The 17,531-nt window shown below is 38.1% G+C and overlaps 2 protein-coding genes and 1 long non-coding RNA gene across 4 annotated transcripts; all 3 read right to left on the reverse strand.

Annotated features, from left to right (window-relative positions):
* Window positions 1-6,019: 6,019 nt before the first annotated feature.
* On the reverse strand, window positions 6,020-7,737 carry LOC120126868 (GDSL esterase/lipase At4g28780-like). The gene is made up of 6 exons (XM_039144925.1): window positions 7,585-7,737; window positions 7,257-7,482; window positions 7,054-7,181; window positions 6,680-6,922; window positions 6,341-6,593; window positions 6,020-6,255 (listed from the first exon to the last, which is right to left on the reverse strand). The coding sequence occupies exons 1-6, from the start codon at window positions 7,735-7,737 to the stop codon at window positions 6,020-6,022; spliced, it is 1,239 nt and encodes a 412-aa protein (XP_039000856.1).
* Window positions 7,738-8,994: 1,257 nt separating this feature from the next.
* On the reverse strand, window positions 8,995-14,728 carry LOC120127108. 2 transcript variants are annotated; one of them, XM_039145108.1, is made up of 7 exons: window positions 14,413-14,728; window positions 13,440-13,472; window positions 13,138-13,281; window positions 12,597-12,628; window positions 10,478-12,409; window positions 9,876-10,026; window positions 8,995-9,780 (listed from the first exon to the last, which is right to left on the reverse strand). In XM_039145108.1, the coding sequence occupies exons 1-7, from the start codon at window positions 14,417-14,419 to the stop codon at window positions 9,056-9,058; spliced, it is 3,024 nt and encodes a 1,007-aa protein (XP_039001039.1). In that variant the 5' UTR covers window positions 14,420-14,728; the 3' UTR covers window positions 8,995-9,055. The 2 variants fall into 2 exon arrangements, with proteins under 2 accessions (XP_039001039.1, XP_039001038.1); XM_039145107.1 differs by having other exon boundaries at window positions 12,549-12,628; window positions 14,413-14,727.
* A 1,041-nt stretch (window positions 14,729-15,769) lies between these two features.
* On the reverse strand, window positions 15,770-17,157 carry LOC120127115. The gene is made up of 2 exons (XR_005516506.1): window positions 16,422-17,157; window positions 15,770-16,063 (listed from the first exon to the last, which is right to left on the reverse strand). It is a non-coding gene; the product is annotated as an uncharacterized LOC120127115 (long non-coding RNA).
* Window positions 17,158-17,531: the final 374 nt, after the last annotated feature.

Here is a 17,531-nt window from a genome sequence, read left to right on the forward strand (position 1 = left end):
TATCGAGTTTAGACGTAAATTTAATAATTTATCTGAAATTTAGAGATCAAAATAATATTTCATATAAAGTTCAAAGTCAATTTAGTATTCTATCTAAATTTCAGAGGTTAAATTAAAAATTAACTTATTTTGTTAATGTGTTGTATTATTAAATTAATAAGAGTTAATGATTCAGTAACTAAAATTTAACAATTTATAATATAAATTATCAAAATTTAATAAATTAATAACATATATGATTAAAATGTGAATTTTTTAAAATTTGATAAATAAAATATATAATATATATAATATGAAAATCATGGCGCACGTTAACGATTTTCTCTGGGTGTACGTTAGCAGGGCTAACGAAAACTGAGTTTTTCGGTGCGTTCTTGACGGTTTTCTCTAGATTTCCGATCGGTTTCTTCTCGTTTTGTTGTTTCTTTGGTTCTTAGCTTAGGATGGATTCTGGTTTGATGGATTGGCGGAAGCTCTTTGGGAGCACTGCTGAGCTGACCTTGGAGTTTTCCCCCCAAATTGTTCGAGAAGGGTCTCCGGTTCCTTCGGTTCATCCGCCTTCAGAGGTTCTTGAGGCGGGTATCTCTGAGTGGAAATTGTCTTTGGTTGGACAATTTCTTGGGCTAGCTCCTCCGTTAGCCTCTGTGAAGCGTATTGTGGAAATTTTATGGAAGGCGGGTCTCACGGGTTCGGGTGTGCAGGTCAGTTTTGCAGGTAGGAATTTGTTTATTTTTTCGTTCTGCTCTGAATTTGCTCGTGACTGGGTTTTAGATAATGGGCCATGGCATATTCAGAATAAGTCTTTGATTTTGAGGAGATGGGAACCTAGTATGAAGCATTTAGAGTTTGATCTCTCTCGTATCCCCGTAAGGGTTCAGCTTTACAACGTTCCCTTGGAGCTTTACTCACGCACTGGATTAAGCTATATTGACAGTGCGTCGGGTGTGCCTTTGTCTATGGACTCGGTGACTGCTTCCAGGACTAGGTTGGAATATGCAAAGGTTTGCATTGAAATTGGAGTGAGAGATTCCATCCCAAAATTTGTAGATGTTGTGTTGCAGGATGGACTTGCTGTCTCGACTAGGGTTGTGGTTCCCTGGGTTCCTCCTTGCTGTCAGAGATGTAATGTTTTTGGGCATAGTGAGAAGGTTTGTCCTGATGTGCACATGCCCCAACCTGCTGTGATTCAGGTATGGAGGAAGAAAGGGGATGTAAATTGTCCTGTTCCTGCTCCTGTTGATAGTGCAAAGGTCCTACAGGTAGATAATGAACTTTCTGGAAAAAGGTTGGAGAATTGTGGGGAGGACAATTGTTCTCAAATTCCTATTGTTGGTGGAATTGAGGCTTTGCAGGAGCCTTGTCGACCTACTGGAGAATGATTGGATAATTGGGTGAATTCTCAGGTTGATGAGTTGGTTGTGGACCTGGTCAATGAAGCAAATGTTGTCAATAAGGGGTTTGCTCAGCCTGCAGTTGATTTTCCTCCTTTGCAAGCTTCTTCTCAGAAAAAGAAGGTCAAGAATAAAGCTAAAAAGTAATTTGCTAGCTCTTCTAACCGTTTTGAGGTTTTGATGGTAGCTGCTGGTTTAGAAGGAGGTAGGAAGCCTCGTGCGGCTTCCATGGGTGTTACTGTGCTCCTAAATGAAATGAAGTATAAAAAGAAAGATCTTGTTGATAAGTCTGTGAGTTCTGTTGTTGGAACAGTAGCTGGAACTGTTGGGGGGGAGGCCAACCATGCTTAATGATTATATGTTTTTGGAATATTAGGGGCTTTAATAACCCCCTAAAGCAAAAGCAAGTTTTTGCTAGAATGGGCAAGCTCAAAGTAGACATTATCTGCCTTATGGAAACCCATGTGAGGTCTGTTAATGTGTGCAAGTTGGTTGAGTGTTATTCTTCAGACTGGAATTGTTTTACAAATCATGAGTACTCTGACAATGGTAGGCTGTGGATTTTCTGGAGAAAAGCTCTTACCTTATCAGTCTTGAAAGTCTTTGACCAATCTTTGTCTTTTGTTGGTGAGATTGGTGGCCATAGATGTGTCCTAACTGCAGTCTATGGAAGCAACAATGGTTCTGATAGGCTTCACCTCTAGAGGTAGTTGGAAGAGGTGGAAAGTTTAGTTGGGGAGGCTTCATGGCTTATAGGAGGTGACTTCAACATTTTCATCAATGCTGAAGAAAGCTATGACTTTGAGAGCCTTGGGCCTTATGTCACTGCTGAAATGAAAGCTTGTAGGAGATGTATGTTATCCTTGGGGCTTTTTGACCATCCTTATGTGGGTCATCTCTATACATGGTCAAATAAGCAAGCAGGGAATTTTTTGGCTCGTAAATTGGATCGAGCTCTTATTAATGCTCGGTGGCTTGAAGATTTCTCAAATTCCTTTGTTGAGTTTTTAGCTCAGGGGGTCTCTGATCATTATCCTGCTGTGATTTCTTTTTTCAAGGATAACCAGGCTGACAGGCCCAAACCTTTTAAGTTTTTCAATTGTTGGGTTAATCATGGAGATTTTAAGAGTGTTGTTAAAGAGTCTTGGCAGCTATACGTGTCTGGCTCCCCTATGTTCTACCTTTTTGCTAAGCTTAAAAGGCTTAAGTTGAGACTTAGGCAGTTTAACAGGAGCCATTTTGATGACATTTCAAGTAGGGTAAAGGCCAAAATAGCCCAGCTTGAGCAGATACAGCTTGCTAATCTTTCCCAAGCTGGTTGTCACTTAGATGATGAGAAGATTCTCTTTAATGAGCTTTAGGAGCTTGAGGTGGCTGAAGCCTATTTTTATAAGCAAAAAGCTAAAGTCCATTGGTTGAAAGAGGGAGACAGAAATACAAAATTTTTTCACTCTATTGTAGTGAGGAAATGAAAGAGTAACACTGTTAGATTGCTCTACGCTGAAGATGGTTCTCGGTTGGACTCATTTGATGCTATGTCTGCTGAGATGTTGAGATTTTACACTGAACTGCTTGGTTTTGAGGATGTTGGTGTTCAAAGCTACGGTGTTGATCTCCTAAAGAGTCTGTTGGGATATGAGCTTCCTTGTGATGCTGCTGCTTTATTGGTCAATGAGGTCTCTAATGAAGAAATTAAAGCTTCTCTGTTCAGGCAAGGTAATGAAAAAAGCCCTGGTCCAGATGTATATACAGCATATTTTTTTAAGACGGCTTGGGATATTATCCATGAAGATTTTCTGGCTGCTATTAGAGATTTTTTTCAGACCGGAACTCTACTTCCTGCCTTCAATGCTACAGCAATTGCCTTGGTGCCTAAGACTCCAAATGCTGGTATGGCTAAAGACTTTCGTCCTATATCCTGTTGCTCGGTTGTCTATAAAACTATCACTGGAATCATTGTTGCTCGGTTAGCTTGCTATTTCCCTGGTATGATTTTGCCAAACCAGTCAGCTTTTATTAAAGGGCGTAGTATTGTTGATAATACGCTCTTGGCTCAAGAGATTGTTAGGGGCTACTCCCGCAGTTCCCTTTCCCCAAGGTGCACTCTTAAAATTGACTTAAGGAAGGCATTTGATTCTGTGTCTTGGGACTTCTTGATGAATGTTCTTGCTTCCTTAGGGCTCCCAGGAAGGTTTAGAGATTGGATCACTGCATGTGTCACTGGTGCTAGATATTCTGTAGCATTTAATGGTAGTTTAGTGGGTTTCTTTAAAGGGAAGAGGGGAATTAGGCAGGGTGATCCTCTGTCCCCTTATCTCTTTGTTCTTATTATGAATGTGTTGTCCCATTTGTTAAACGTTGCTGCCAAGGAAGGGTTAACCCAGTTTCATCCTAAATGTAAGCGTGTTCCTCTCACTCATCTCAGCTTTGCTGATGATTTATTAATTTTTTGCCACGGTGCTGAGGATTCTATTTTGGGTGTTGTTGGTGTTCTGGAGGTCTTTTATAAGATGTCTGGGCTACAGTTAAATGCTGGGAAATCTGAGCTGTTTTCTTGTGGTGTGCATGAGGATGTTTTAAGAAGAGTGCAGGTTACTACTGGTTTTAAACTGGGTATACTTCCTGTTAGGTACCTTGGTGTGCCATTAGTTATCAGGAAGCTTACTGCTAAGGACTGTCTTCCTTTGGTTGATAAGATCAGAAGTAAGCTGGCTTTGTGGTCTAAGCTGAAGCTGAGTTATGGTGGCAGACTGCAGCTCATTCAATCTGTTTTATTCAATATTTCCAATTACTGGTGTAGGCAGATGATTTTGCCTAGTAAAGTCATTAGGCAGGTTGAGCAACTCTGTATGCGGATCTTTTGGAAGGGGGATGATGTTCCTGCCAAGGGGGCTAGAGTCAGCTGGAAGCAAATGTGTTGGTTGAAGTCTGAAGGTGGCTTGGGTCTAAAAAGTCTGGGCTGCTGGAATAAGGTTTGTTGTTTTTTACTGATTAGAAATATCCTTGCAAATACTGGGTCTCTCTGGGTGGCCTGGGTTAATGAATATGCCCTGAAGGGGGCCACTTTCTGGGAGGCTGGTTACAAACCTCAGCTCAGCTGGACCTTGAGGAAGTTGCTTAAGCTACGAATAGAGGCTGCTGGTTTGTTTGGCAATGTAGTTGACTGGAATTTGGTTAAAAACTATTGGGTGTGTGAGAAGTTGAGAGACAAGAAGGAGAATGTTAGTTGGGAACACTTGATATGGTTCCCTCTCCATATCCCTAGAATGTCTATTGTAGCTTGGATGGTTTTTTTGAACCGTCTGCCTACTAAGGATAGGCTTATTCATATGGGGATTGAGCTAGATGGGCGTTGTGAGCTCTGTAGTGATGGGGTTGAGAGTAGGGATCATTTGTTTAATGACTGCACCTTTGTTGTTGGACTCTGGAGTAAAATTCTACAGACTTGCAGAATTCACTATAGGGGGTTGTGCTGGAATGATACTTTATCATGGGCTGCTACCAACTTTAAGGGAAAATCCATGCTAGTCTGCATTTTGAAGCTAGCTTGGATTAGTCTTCTGTATTTTGTCTGGGAAGAACGCAATCTCAGGCACTTTAGAGTCTGTTCTCGGGTGCTTGATGAGGTCTTTGATGCTATAAAACGGACAATTAGTGTTAAGTTGCATGGTTGTAGCATCAACAAAGCTGATAGGGTTAATTCGCAGCTTTGCCTCGACTGGTGCATTGACTAGCTTGTTGTTTGCTTCTGTTTCGCTGGTCTCTCGTCTGCAAGCATGTGAGATGCTCCTAAAGCGGAGGCTACTTACGGGTTGCTCCTTAATTTTGCTTGCAGTTAATTGTTGCTTTTCTTTCAGTGTTTCTTTGAGTTGTTTTACCTAGGCAATTGTGGGGAGTGTTTTTTATTTGTTGTTGGTGGGCTGTTTCCTAGTGTTGTATCTGTTATTTGCTCTTTCTTTGGGTAATAAAAATCAAATTATCCAAAAAAATATATATATAAATATGAAAGAAAAATAATTTAACCTATACTCTATTATACAAATCGTCGTTAAATGGAGTTTTAGAAAGGTTTAGATTCAAAGCATGCATGATTTGATTGGGAAAAGGCATATAGAAAAAAAAAACAAAAAAAGCCTAACTTCTTGACAAAGCCAACGCAACAACCCCTTGAGGACATATCTCAAGTTAACTATGTTTAATGAGTTGAGTAATTTGTGAGCTACTCGATTTTAATTCGATCATAATTCAGTCAGTATTTAATTTATGTTGATTTAACTCGAGTCGAGTACAAATTTAACGAGCTTAACGAGCAACGAGTTGAGTTGAACATCAATTTTTTTAACGAGCACAAATCGAACACTATCTCGCTCGCAATCGACTAGCTTGATAAACACTCCATCTCAAGCTAAGATTTTTTAATTAGATGTTTCAATTATATATTCACGCTTCCATAATTAAATAAAATAATTTTATTAAACATGACATGCAAATATAAATAATCTTAACTTTTATATAATTAAAATACCAAATTTTATATAAAGATAAATTATTTTAAACACATAATTATAACACGATAAAACATAAGATACCGATATTGTATCCAAATTATCAAGATATATATATATATATTATGAGGTGGTTGAATCCATGGCCATGATGGTGCTTAGGTTCATTGGATTCATGTACCGAGTAGATCCTACCATGAATTGCTGAACGATGAAGCGATTGGCTCTCTCAGTCGGGTGGAAACTGTCCCATAAGGCGTAGACGTCGCGGTTGGGGCACAGATTTGACAATCTGGTGCACAATCCTAGTCCATTGTAGGGTCCTTGTCCACAACATGCTACCTTTGATGTCACGAAACCTGTAAAACAAACCATAAGTGACTGCATATTATTATGCTTTTGTCAAACAAACAACAACATGCTTTTGTTTGCAGAGGAACAAACCGAATCTTTGAGGGTTGGAGATGAAGTCCATGTTCATTGAAAAGGCATTGGCCGAAACGAAAACGTCAGAACCGAGCTGGGAGTTGAGTTGTTGGATTAACGGGACAAGTAAAGGGTTGAATATGTTTGCTACTCGTTGGATCTCCGGCACACATTCCCAGTTCCTGCTCCGCATGGCTAGCTCAGCCAGGACGCAGCCTAATGGTCCGGTACTGGTCACCAGGACCCGCCGACTGCCTAATTCATACAATCTCTGTAATCGTATCGGATTAGGCTGTTTTAATCTATGTTATACGAACTTTTCCTAAAGCATTGTTATAGTCAGCTACGAGTATTTACCAGGAGGATTTTCAGGTATTCGGAAATGAGATAGCGGTAGTATTCCGGAAGAGAAAATTGGCGTGATCTATCTGACAGAGGTACCAAGAAATAGTTGTTAACGAAGTCATTGCCGCCTAGTGTGATGAGAATCAGTGCTTGGTTTACTAGCCGCTGTGCCTGTTGTTGTCCTACTATCTCAGTAACTCTTCTCTGATATTCTTGAAAGTACTCAAATTGTCTGAACATCCTTATTATGTTGACCTAAAAAGGCCAAATAACAGTATCTCATTGTTGATTCGGTTTTAACTCGATCGATATAATTGTTGTTACATAAATCTAGAGATTTATATATTCGAGTGTGGCATGCTTCGAGATTTGTTTAGTGGTCTTACAAACTGAATTCCAGTGTCGTTTAAGATACCGATCCCGGCGGAGGCGAAGTCGGCACCAACGAGTAGTTTTTGGCCACGGAGATCAGGGCTCAAGTAAGGCAATGTAGGCTCCGAGCCAATTTGCTCACCTAAGCACAAAATTTAAAAGAAATTCATGTATTACAAATGAAAACTACATATGAAATTAAAAATGTAGAGCATACTGATAATGCCAGGGAGGTTTAAGCCATTGGAGAAGCGGCCTGTCGGTCTGTGCGTTGGATAATCAACGCCGTATGGTGGAGAATCAGCACGGGCAGTAGTGGCTAAGTAAATGTTGCCATTATTAACGAGTGAGTCACCAAAAACAAAGAAGGCTCGAGCCTCGGCTAATGGAGCAGGTGAAACCATAGTAGCAATTACAATCACCAGGTTAACGAAAACCAAGGACTTGACTTTATTGGAGAGACAATGAGGTTCTGTTTTGAACCTCTTTTTTTCCCCCAAAGGGTTTGTGTTTGAATGATGGGATGATGATACAGGGTTTTATACTGGATTTTGAAGTGTGGGTATTTTCCTCTGGTTTTTAATGATGAAAGACTTTTTTTCAGTTGCATGGGGCCAATGAGTGTTGTTCGGAGTTTCGGAGGAGTTATTCAGTATACATATGCAGAGAGATAGATCGGTGGAGTTATTGAGCACCATGACTATATGTTAGTTTCACTTTAATCATTCATATTTGATTTTATTTTTATTTTAGTCACTCTCATTAAATTTTGTAAATTTTATGTTGGAATCTAGCTTTAGAAGGCAATGTCGTGCCATAAGAAGTGATGTTAGAGTGAAGCCTTAGGAGGCAATGTAGATATCGAGCCTCAACATGCAATGTCAATGATGCGAAGAGGAAAATTCAATGCGGTTGGAAGATAAGAAATTGGTGCAGATCGTATTGGATATCTTGACGTGGTCAGTGGATAAGAATTTGGCATGGATCGTCAAAAATATCTTGATACGATTTGTGAATAAGATATTGACACATACCGCAGAGGATATCTAGACATGATCGACAAGTAAAAGATAAGAAATCAATGAACATTACCGATGAAATCTCAACACGATCAGTAAATAATAAAATCAACACGGACCATAAAAGACATCTCGATATAGTCGTCTGTTAAAAAATCAGCATGACATTTGTCCTAGACTAGTTGAAAGAAATATTTTATTTACATCATAAGGGAGAATCCAAACTGTATGCAGTCAACATCGTACTAATAAATGCCATATCTAATAACATCTAATAACAGTAGCATAAATGGACCAACCAATCCATTAACCCAACTCCTCAACCTATATAGTGTCCTTGGCTTAACAATCTTCTAAAATATTATTTTAGGATATTGCTTTTGGTTCAGGTGTTTCTCTTTATAATTTTAGGGGCGGAGGGAACCCATTATATACTGCGTAGGATTTGGAAAACCAACTCTCTTTCCATTTCTTATACTAATTATAGTTCTAACCACCGTATATATATATATATATATATATATATATATATATATATTCGACTTCATATACAACTATAAGATTGCACCAACTGATTGAAGTAAATTTTGAGTCACATTCCACCTCAAGCTATAATTGTCCTTTTGCAAGTACATGAAAACAACCTGGCCATCCCTCCTTCATTTAATGATAACATCGGATTGGAGAATAAATATTAAATTATACACCTAAAACTATGCCAACACCTCCATTAATATCCATCGGCACAGCAATGTTCTCATCCATACAACACAGGGACATGGAGTCATGGGTGAGGGATAGGATCTTGAAGATGGAGATGATGTCGTGTCATCTAAGGGGTTACTACATTATTAATTAATAGTTAAATACTATATAAATGAAGCATTCAACAAATAAGCTGGCTACGATCGTGTCATTTTTCAAAATCAAATTCACAAATAATGTATAGTTAATAGTCTAAGAGTGGAAGGGGTGGTAAATGAACAAAAAAAAAAATTCAGAACTTACCGGTTAAATCAATGACTGCATCTTCCACAAGTTCTTCTAGCAACCTCCATTCTATTTTTTTCCCCAAGTTATCTGTTTCCAATTTCATATTATCGACCCACCCTTTACCCACTACTTCTTTCTGCACCACTTTTTCCACCACCAGGCTGTCGCTGTCCCCATCGTCCCCCACCAAACATTTCACCTCTCCGGAAAACCATTCCTTCATTTGGGCCCATACATGGTCAACCATCATGGGTGATGCACCCTCCTCTGCTTTCATATGGGCCCCGCCAAATGACATAGCTCTCATCCAACTGTCTGATCCATAGCTCGTGAGTTCTAGTAATTCTGCATTGACACAGTCGAACACGAGCTTCCTGTTTGACCTCCACTGTCCTTGCTTAGCCTTATGCAGAGGCCCATTGTCATTCAAATTGGCGTATTTGTCTCTCAAGCATGGGTCCAATGGGCTATCGGTCGAATGACACCTGGCAATAAATGAGTCAAACTGCACCTCCTCACCATTGAGACCAGCAGCTGATAATAGTAATTGGACAAATAAAATCCAATCCCGTTCTTCCTCATTGGTACTCGGAGAAGCTGAAGAGAGTTTTGAAGGGTATAACAATGTTGATGCGTCCGAGTAAGAACCATCCCATGAGAGGGTGCGGGCAATTGATTCTATAGGCGGTGACTTGTCAATCAAGTTAGACCTAGGTGGCACTCCCACTCCTGTATTAATAGAAAGGGCTATAGATGAGGATCGAGGATAAGAGAAAATAATAATCAAAAATTAAAAATTTCCAAATTTAATAAGTGAAGCTTACCTAGGTGCACTGGTTTGATACCACCTGAGGACTCTGAAATTGTGTTCTCATCCTCCTCAAATGGAAGTTCTAAAACCGAGATAGGGCTTGGTTGTTCCTGATTCTCACTTATATGGGAAGGCATCAAAGGTTTTGCTACAGAAAAACCTCCCTACAAAAGGTAACCAAGTATTTAGAAATGATTAAAGTCATACGAAAACACAGAACACAAAATATCTGATAACAAGTTGGGTGCTTGTGTCCTGCTAAAACTATGACCAATATTTTTCATAACCAAAAACAATTTGATAGAAATAATGACATTCTTAAATATGAGATCAACCCTTGATCAGTTCTTCCAACTGAAAAAGGTGAATACTTTCCCTTTTTGTTCAAAAAATTGCTATATTACTACCACCCTCAATCCTTTGAACAGTTATAACAATATGATCTAGGGGAATGGACATTTGAAGTTCATGTGCTACCCTATTTCCTAGATTAAACAAATGAGAGGCAACATATTTCAATGCAGAAAAACTAGAGCAGGTTGATTTCAATGCATATACGCACGATGTCTTCAATTGATAAACATGTGCAAAGCCAAGAAACTAAGTTTGAACTACCTCCACAGTGATCATCCCTTGTTTCTGTCCCGTGCCAATCAAATCTGCTAAAGGAGTTTTACTTGCAGATCCACCCAGAACAAGAGATAAACACTCCTGGATGTAACTGTCATTTGCACATTGAGATGCATCATTGCTAAAATTTCGAGGGTGAATTAAGGGTGACCCCGGTGTTCCAGGAGTCACAGATGGAGATTCATCTGTAGGTTGAGATCCATTATATTTTTCTTTAGTTGTTTTTTTATTCTTTGAGAAAAATAAACTTGAAACCTTCCCCTTTAAAGATGACTTCATGCTCTTTGCCTTCATAAGTTCTTTGGGAACTTTTTCGTTGCTAGCTTCAGGATCTGAAACTTCAACATTAAGTCTGACACCATACATCGTGGAAGACCCAGGCAAAGATTTTGACCTCAGAATATTCTTGGGAGAATCACTTGTACTTTCTTCTTTATACAAATTGCCAGTTATGCAGGAAGTTGATCCCTTAGCTTCTTGTTCCGTACCAGCTATGCAGGAAGCTGATCCCCTAGCTTCTTGTTCCTTACTACTTCCCTCTTCTTCCAATCTAACCAACTTCTTTGTATCAGAAAGAGCAAGCTTCTCACCCAATGTGCTTGAGCTTCTTCTGCCATGTCTTTGTTCTTGAGAACTCCCACTTGATGTCATCATAGACCATCTCTCTGATAGTCGCTTCTTTGCTTCCCAGCAAACTGAGGACTCAGGAGAATATGATGCACGGCTGAAGGTAGAGGAAGAATAAGGACTAGCAAACCTATTTATGTAATCCCATGAATGTCTAGAAGTTGATGACATGACCTCTGAATCACTGAGGTTTTCCACAGAATATTCGTTTTCAGATCTATTACATGAACTATCATCACCTGTGTAACCATTGGAAAACACAGAAGAAAAAAATGTTTTATCCCCACTGTGGCCCATCATATTTTCACGCATCTGCATAGTGATTTCCTTCGCCACTTCTTTTGATTCTTGTGCATCACCTTCTTTAGGTTCCTCATAGAAATCTCCACCAAGTAATATCCTAGGTGAAGGGGAAGATGGAGATTCTAGAGTTCTGATAATGTCCTGAGTCTTCCCAGGATTGGGCTTCAATACCACTATTCTAGTTGGTTGGGAAGGATATTCATCAACTTTTGGACTGGGGAAAGGAGAAGATGCAATGTTATTTCTACCCCATCTAGTTACTTGACCTGTCTGCATTGGCTTCTTGGCCTGCTTATCACCCTTGTCACCTGTTCCAGCAAATTTTTCTTTGTCAACCATCTTAGAAGGTCTAAGAACAGTTATACGCTTTGTTTGAGGAGGTAGAGAAAAACTCTGGAAGTTGTTGAGATGTTGAGAGAAGGTGGAATTTGACTCTTCCAATAACTTGAGAAATAACTCTCTATTGGAACTCAAAACTTCCAGTGCATCTTGAAATTGCTTGGCATGGCGAAGCTTTTCATCTGTCACCAGATGTTTGGCTTCCATAAATTTCTGACGAACTAGAGCCATTTTATTCTCATTGGCAACATCAATATACCTCCCTTTTTGTAGAGAGCTATCTCTTGAATAGGTTGTTCTTGGGAGCTGTTGCCAGATTTCGTAAACATCTTTGTATTTGTTTGGCACTTCACAAGGACTTGCTTCACATTGCATTTGCTCTGGAAAGCTTTGATCTTGCTCCCAGTTTTTCACTGGTATCTCAGAATGACACAAAGAATAATCAGAAGAACCTTTAAAACGGCATCTTTGTGGAGATGAATTATGCTGCTGCCTTGGTAGCACATCAAGTCCCATCAACTTAGCAACCACACTGGGTGGGTTACGCTTAGACTCCACATCCTTTGACATTTCCTGGGCCAAGAGCATCTTCATGGGTGTTACATTACCTTTCTTGCTTGACAAAGTTCTCCTTAACCCAGATACCATCTGGGCACAAAAAGAAATAAAACAAGTGAGAATGCAATGTTATTTTTATAATTCAAGTAGAAGATATAAAGACAAACAGAATCCCTTTCAGTTTGCTTATAATAATTACTACTGCAGAGACTAAACGCCCAATAATTACCACTTTATCCTCTATCGGATCTCCAAAGGCGGGGCTTAACATCCTTACAACATCAGATTGACTCCTAGAGTGTGAGGACCCTGCCCATCAACCAGCACTATGTTAAAATAGCAAGATAAATATAAACAACCAATAACACCAAAAACTGACGTCTAATTCATGCATACAATTGAATGTCAAAGTGATTTTTGGGGGAGTGAGAGCTGCAACTTAAAACTTCCAGTGAGCTAACACCAGAAACATAGAAAGGCAAATAAAAGGCAAGCATCATTTAGGCAATCAACATGAGTTAGAACAAATGATCCTCGGTATTGAAGTATAATTTCATTATCTTGAACCATTCTAAAACCTTAAAAAAATTGTAAGAAAAATATGAAGGTATTAGGTGTAAGCAAAAGTTAACTTTCGCAAATGACATTTTATAGAGTACTGAAATTGCTTCAATTAACATGGGGCAAAAAGAATGCTCGGAAACAAATGACAATCATGTAACCATGTTATAACCCCACTACTCAAAAGACAAAATGTTAAACTTCAAAAACAAAACAAACAACAAAATATACTAGCTTCTTCATGGAAAGGAAGTCACCATCACGTTGTGGTTTATCAGTAAGCAGGCGGTTTCCAGAAACACCCGAGTTCAAATCAAACAGGTTTACCATCTTGCCCAGGCATCCTGGAAATTTTTCAATATTCTGACCTTTCCTCTGTTGAATCCCATTCATTTCAACACCTGTTAACCACACAGATCAAAACTACCACATTCATTTCCAAGGTTTCTCTCCACATAAAAAATGATAAATCAAAATCAACTAAAAGGCAAAATGTGAAATTCAAGCTACAAATCATTTACATGAGAGCACAGGCATTCCTGGAAATTTCTCAATATACCTTTCCTTTGCTGAATCCCACTCATTTCAATACCTGTTAACCACACAAATAAAAAGAACCAAATCCATTACCAAGATTTCCTTCCTTAAAATACAAAAAAAAAAAAAAATCAAAAGCTACTAAGAGAAAAGCAAAAAATAAAGAAAAAAAGTCTAATTCAATGATTACTCGAGATTAATTGGAATTGCAGGAACATTATAATCCTAAGTCCCAACTGAAAAAACAATACTCCTACAATTCAAACATGATTTCTCTCCCAATTCAATACCTCGAAACCAATTTAAACACCCCCCCAAAAAAAAAGGCACCCATGCTTGAAAAGCAAAGAAGAAATGGAGAAAAGGGGAACTTGATTTTAGATGGGTGTGATGAATATAAAGTTCAGCAAAAAGACAAATCTAATATTCTTTCAGAGTGAAAAATTAAGAAAAATATTTTTTTCCTCACTATCACATCACACGTCGCTATAACCTCTGAACAAAAATCTGTAAAGTATTCTTTCTATTCAAGGAGTCAATTTTTACCCTAATTTGATCGAAGTCAGGAATCAACTGCATTCAATGAAAAATGAGAAAAAATATATCAAATAAATAAAATTATTAATATCTAAATCAAGTACAGAGAACGGGACATTGAGATTCAAAAACTACAATAATTTTAAACAAAATGTAAGAAATCGAAAGTAAAATAAATAGCTTGAAAAAGCTGAAGCAACTGCAGAGCTAAAGAAAAGCAAATCTAGAAACAGTTTTCAAATTCATTTTGCAGTTACATTTATGTAACAGTAATAAATTCTTTTTAAAAAATAGAGATCGGAGAAGTACACCAGAAACAGTGAAACTAAAAGGTGCTCCTCAGCTCTCCATAAAACGGACAATGCCAAGGAAACGCTGCCGTTTCCCGTACGAGTTAGAAGCATAGACTAGATTAGAGAGGAACACACAGAGAGAGATACTTACTGAACAGAAAGAACCTAACATCACGTGAAACGTGGCCGTAGGTTCACCGGAGCCTGAAAACCATGGCGGCGACCGGCGGCTCCGTTCCAGTAATATGCATGTATGAAGATGAAAGCTTTGAGAGAGGAGGGAGAAGGGGATGGAACTTGGCTTTTTGAGGCTTATCTTGTTTTGGTTACAAATAAAAATGCTTTTTCTCTTTCCACCGACTCTGAGTCTCTGAGTTTCGGATTCTAAATGGCTTATTTAATTATGATTCATTTATGAGTTTCAATTACGCAAGAGGGAGGAGGAGGAGGAGGAGGAAGCCGCTGAGAGAGAGAGAGAGGATCGAAAATCGGGGGGGGGGGGTGTTGAGGCAGTGGGAGAGAGAGCGTTGGAGCGTGGGGGTGAGTTAAGTATTGTTCTTTTAAGTCCCAAAAATTTACCAATTATAAGTTAATGATTTCTCTTCACCCTTTTTTATTTACGACCTCTTTTTTATTTATTTTCCATTTAACCCCTTGCTTATTCTGGACTTTTGTTTTGCTGCCCAAGACAATTTAGGCGTTTTCTCAGCTATATGTCCTACTTCCTAGTAATAGTTTTGACTTTTAAGACACATTATGTATGTATTATTAATAGGTCTAATTATAATTTTAGTCCTCAAACTTTAAAAAAATATTTTAACTTATAGACTTTTTACATTTTTTTATTCTCGAATTTTTAATTTCTTTTGTCAAACTAAATCAACTAACAAAAATGATAGATTTTTATAAAGTCTAGTTTTATATTTTATAAACTCCATTAATTTTTAATAATTTAAAAATATTTATGAGATTTTATCAAATTCAAATCGAATCAAAATGATTTCACTTGAAAACTCATTTTATATAGTCTTCAAAACTTTTTTTATTGATGGGCAATGGTAGGCAAGCTTGGCAGCCTGGCAGGTACAAGATCAACTGTTGGTGATGGATATTTGGGAAGTGGAACTGGGTAGTATACCTAGAAAGATTTTTGGGCTTTAATGCTTATGTTTTCCCTTTTTATTTACCATACAGTCAATGAACAAACAATGGGCAACGGTATTTCTAGCAAAATTCTTACTGCTAGTTGCTGTGCCACATTTAGTAGATGCCAGACTAGTTTAGCTGCTAAGAATTAAGTTTCATCAATGATCCGTCTCTCTGCCCTACTCAAAACCAGTAAAAGAAAAAATAAATTTTCAGTGCGGTCTTATAAACATTATGGCTAATAACTAAATATCAATGACATGAAGTACTATACTGCAAAACAATGAATGTATGTACCATCAAGTTACGATGATTATATAAACAATGACTGTACGTACATACATACACAGATAGAGAGAACTGGGAGAATAAGAAATGATCAGAACCTGCTTTATGATTTCATACTAACTAATGGAATTAACATCAACTGCAACATCTATATTTCTATTTTTCCCCTTTCTAGAGTTCTACTTAACATGATGCATCATTGATTCTTGCCTCAAAACCTGTCCTGGGTAATCAACAGTAGAAACTGCCACAATTAAGGTGCAAGATTCCGAGTTTTCTCTTATGGTTGTCTGCAACCTGCATTTTCTGCGACGGATGAATATGGCCATGTGGTTGGAGCAAGTTTTAACAGTGGCATTGATTCCTGGGTCACGTGTAATTACTAGAAAAAGAAACTCATCAGTTATCTTTATGATTTTCATAGTCCGGATATGAGATATAAGAAAGATGGAACCATCTTCAATACCCTATGATTTTCATGGTATGCAACTATGCATTACTGTCAGATGACTAAAGGAACTCCATCCACCTAAAACTTTAATATGATTTAAATTCACTAAAAAAAATTAGCTACTGCATTTGTTGGCCAACGAGTGAAAGACTGCAACATCATTTAGGCTTCAAAAGCCTGTGGACATTGTAAAAAAGCAAGGACCACATCAAAGGCATATTTGACTTGATTATGACCAGTCTATCATATGTTCTTTAGCCCAGGCTGGATTTAATAGAAAGGGATTCACCTGATCTTTGTCCCGAGATATTTGGAAATAGAAAGATCGCTGGTCATGGATGTCTAGCATGTCTTCATTGCAGTTAATAAGGCTTCTGTAATGTGAACCACCCAATGAACCTTCATATACATCTTCACTAAGTGACTCTAAATGGTAGAAAAGATCCATGTCTCGCAAATGGAAAGCCAAAAGTTGAGTCACCATCAGTGAAGGAGGTCAGTTTTCTCTCTCATAGTTTGCAGGTAGGTAACTCCAAATTCTTTTGAAGAACACTATGATTGTTATAGGCTGTAGAGACGATATTAGAGATGATGGTTTCCCTCGATATGTGATAGGTCTGACTCTAACCAATAAGATGATATATCCATTTTCCAAGTATGACGGTGTATCTTGAACTTCTAAGATCTTCCTTGTTGGCAACATATCAAGTTTCTTGGTAGGAATATCAGACTTAGGGCAGCCAAATAACTCAGATTTGGTATTGCTCTCCAATGGTGAAGACTCCACACTTCTGTAACCCTGCAAGAACTATTTTTTTCTTTTTCAAAATAGTCATAAAATTAACAGAAGAACCCATATCATACAAAAAGTTGCAAGATCATTCATTCTTCTCATTGCTTCAAGGAAAAAAACCAAGGAGCTTTGAAATGACATCATACCTGAGTGAACATCTACTCAGTGCATGATATGAATTGTGAAAAAATAAAATTAGCTTTTTGTAATGACAAGTCTAACCCCCTGGAATGGAGTTCCGCTATCACAAGAAATGAGTTACAAGCCCATTGAAGGAGTTTCCGTCACTTTCTAGAAAATAATTCCTTTTGATCAGAATAAGACCCTGAAAGTTGAAACTACTTGATTTTATTTCATGAAGTTTTAGCAAATGACTATTATCATTTCAAACAGCAGATGACGTTTTCGTGAGTTTTTTCTGTACAGTTTGAAAGTCCAAGGTCAAACCAATATGCAGCATTGCCATATATCCATTTTCCCCTCTTTACGTCCTTAACTTTCATATTAGAGTAAAAGTATTGTAAAAGTATTGTAAAAGTATTTCTACCTCCTGGTTTCTTGTTGTCACTATGATGCTCTAACCAATCTTCTATGCTCAATATAGGC

This window comes from Hibiscus syriacus, unplaced genomic scaffold, assembly GCF_006381635.1.
Source record: "Hibiscus syriacus cultivar Baekdansim isolate YM2019G1 unplaced genomic scaffold, ASM638163v2 tig00110462_pilon, whole genome shotgun sequence".
NCBI classification, from domain to species: Eukaryota; Viridiplantae; Streptophyta; class Magnoliopsida; order Malvales; family Malvaceae; genus Hibiscus; species Hibiscus syriacus.